Here is a 1,143-nt window from a genome sequence, read left to right as displayed (position 1 = left end):
TCTCTCCCCCTCTCCCACTCCCTGCCTCCCTCTCTCAATCCCTCCTTTCCTCTCTCTAGCACTCCCTCCCTCTCTCTCCCACTCCCTGCCTCTGTCTCTCTCCCTCAGCCTTGCTCTCCCTTTCTCTCACTCTCTCTGTTTCCCTCTCCCTCTACCTCCCGTTCACTCACTCTCTCCCTCTTCCCTTCTCTCATCCCTGCCTGTCATGCTCTCGCTCTCACTCTGTCTCACTTTCCATCGCTCCCTCTACTCTCTTTCTCAATCTCAGTCTCCTTCCACCTCTCATTAGCCCCACCCCCCCAGTCCCTCCCTCTCTCTCTCTCTGCTTCTGCACTCCCTCCACCACTCCTTCCCTCTCCCCACCCCTCTGTCTCTCCCCACACGCCAGAGTAAGCTTCAGAAGACGCAGGGTGGGGTAGAAGCGGATTTGAGGGGCCGAATGGCTTCCTCATTTTCTGTTCAGTCTTTTGCACGTTTCAGTGGGGCCGTGTCCCTGAAATGCTCTTGGCGCCCAACGCACACGCACCCCCCCCACCCCCTGGTGTCTGAGGTGGGGTGGTGGGGGTCAGAAAGATGGGAATTTGGGTGCGGGGGGTGTTCTGGTTTGTCAGGGCTTGGATGCCCGGCCTTTCTGACTTCATGGGGCTGCCTACTTCCCTCCAGGTCATTGACATCCTACGTGGGAAGGCGTGTCGGACCCTCCCCCAGCTTCCTCCTGGTCAGCGGGCTCCATGCAGCGTGATAAAGGAGTGTCTCTCTCCGGGAAGCAAGTCAAGCTCGCCGCTCTCCAGCACGCACGGTCAGTATTGACAACAGGAGTGCCGCCAGGGGTGATGCAGATGGGGGGTGGGGGGAGGTGGTTGGGGGGATGTTGGAGCAGAGATGGGGGAAGGGGACTCGGGTGGGGAGTCCGCCGGTAAATTTTACAGCTCCCCTTGGTACACCGCACCCCCACCCACGCCCCTCACCCACTGCCCACCGTGCCCCCCCAACCCCCTACCAAGCTCAAATAAAATGATTAAGGCTTCCCATGACCGATTTCGCTTTCTCAGACTGGCATGTAGGCCCCACCATTCACCCGAAATGTAGGCCCCATCATTCACCCGGAATGTAGGCCCCGCCATTCACCCGGAATGTAGGCCC

At 59.5% G+C, this 1,143-nt stretch overlaps 1 protein-coding gene across 1 annotated transcript in view; it reads left to right on the top strand.

The window, feature by feature from the left end:
• bcl3 (BCL3 transcription coactivator) overlaps nucleotides 1–1,143 on the top strand; it is a gene marked incomplete at its 5' end in the record, with an annotated part of 10,938 nt that overhangs the window by 7,603 nt on the left and 2,192 nt on the right. Inside the window, one exon of the mRNA XM_048593990.1 lies at nucleotides 664–799. Coding sequence (XP_048449947.1) covers nucleotides 664–799 — 136 coding nt within the window. The remainder of the gene's footprint in view (nucleotides 1–663; nucleotides 800–1,143) is intronic.

Source organism: Rhincodon typus, unplaced genomic scaffold (assembly GCF_021869965.1).
Source record: "Rhincodon typus isolate 14 unplaced genomic scaffold, sRhiTyp1.1 hic_rhity00005039, whole genome shotgun sequence".
Classification (NCBI taxonomy): domain Eukaryota; kingdom Metazoa; phylum Chordata; class Chondrichthyes; order Orectolobiformes; family Rhincodontidae; genus Rhincodon; species Rhincodon typus.
The sequence above is the reverse complement of the archived record's forward strand: the minus strand, read 5'-3'. Positions and strand labels throughout refer to the sequence as shown.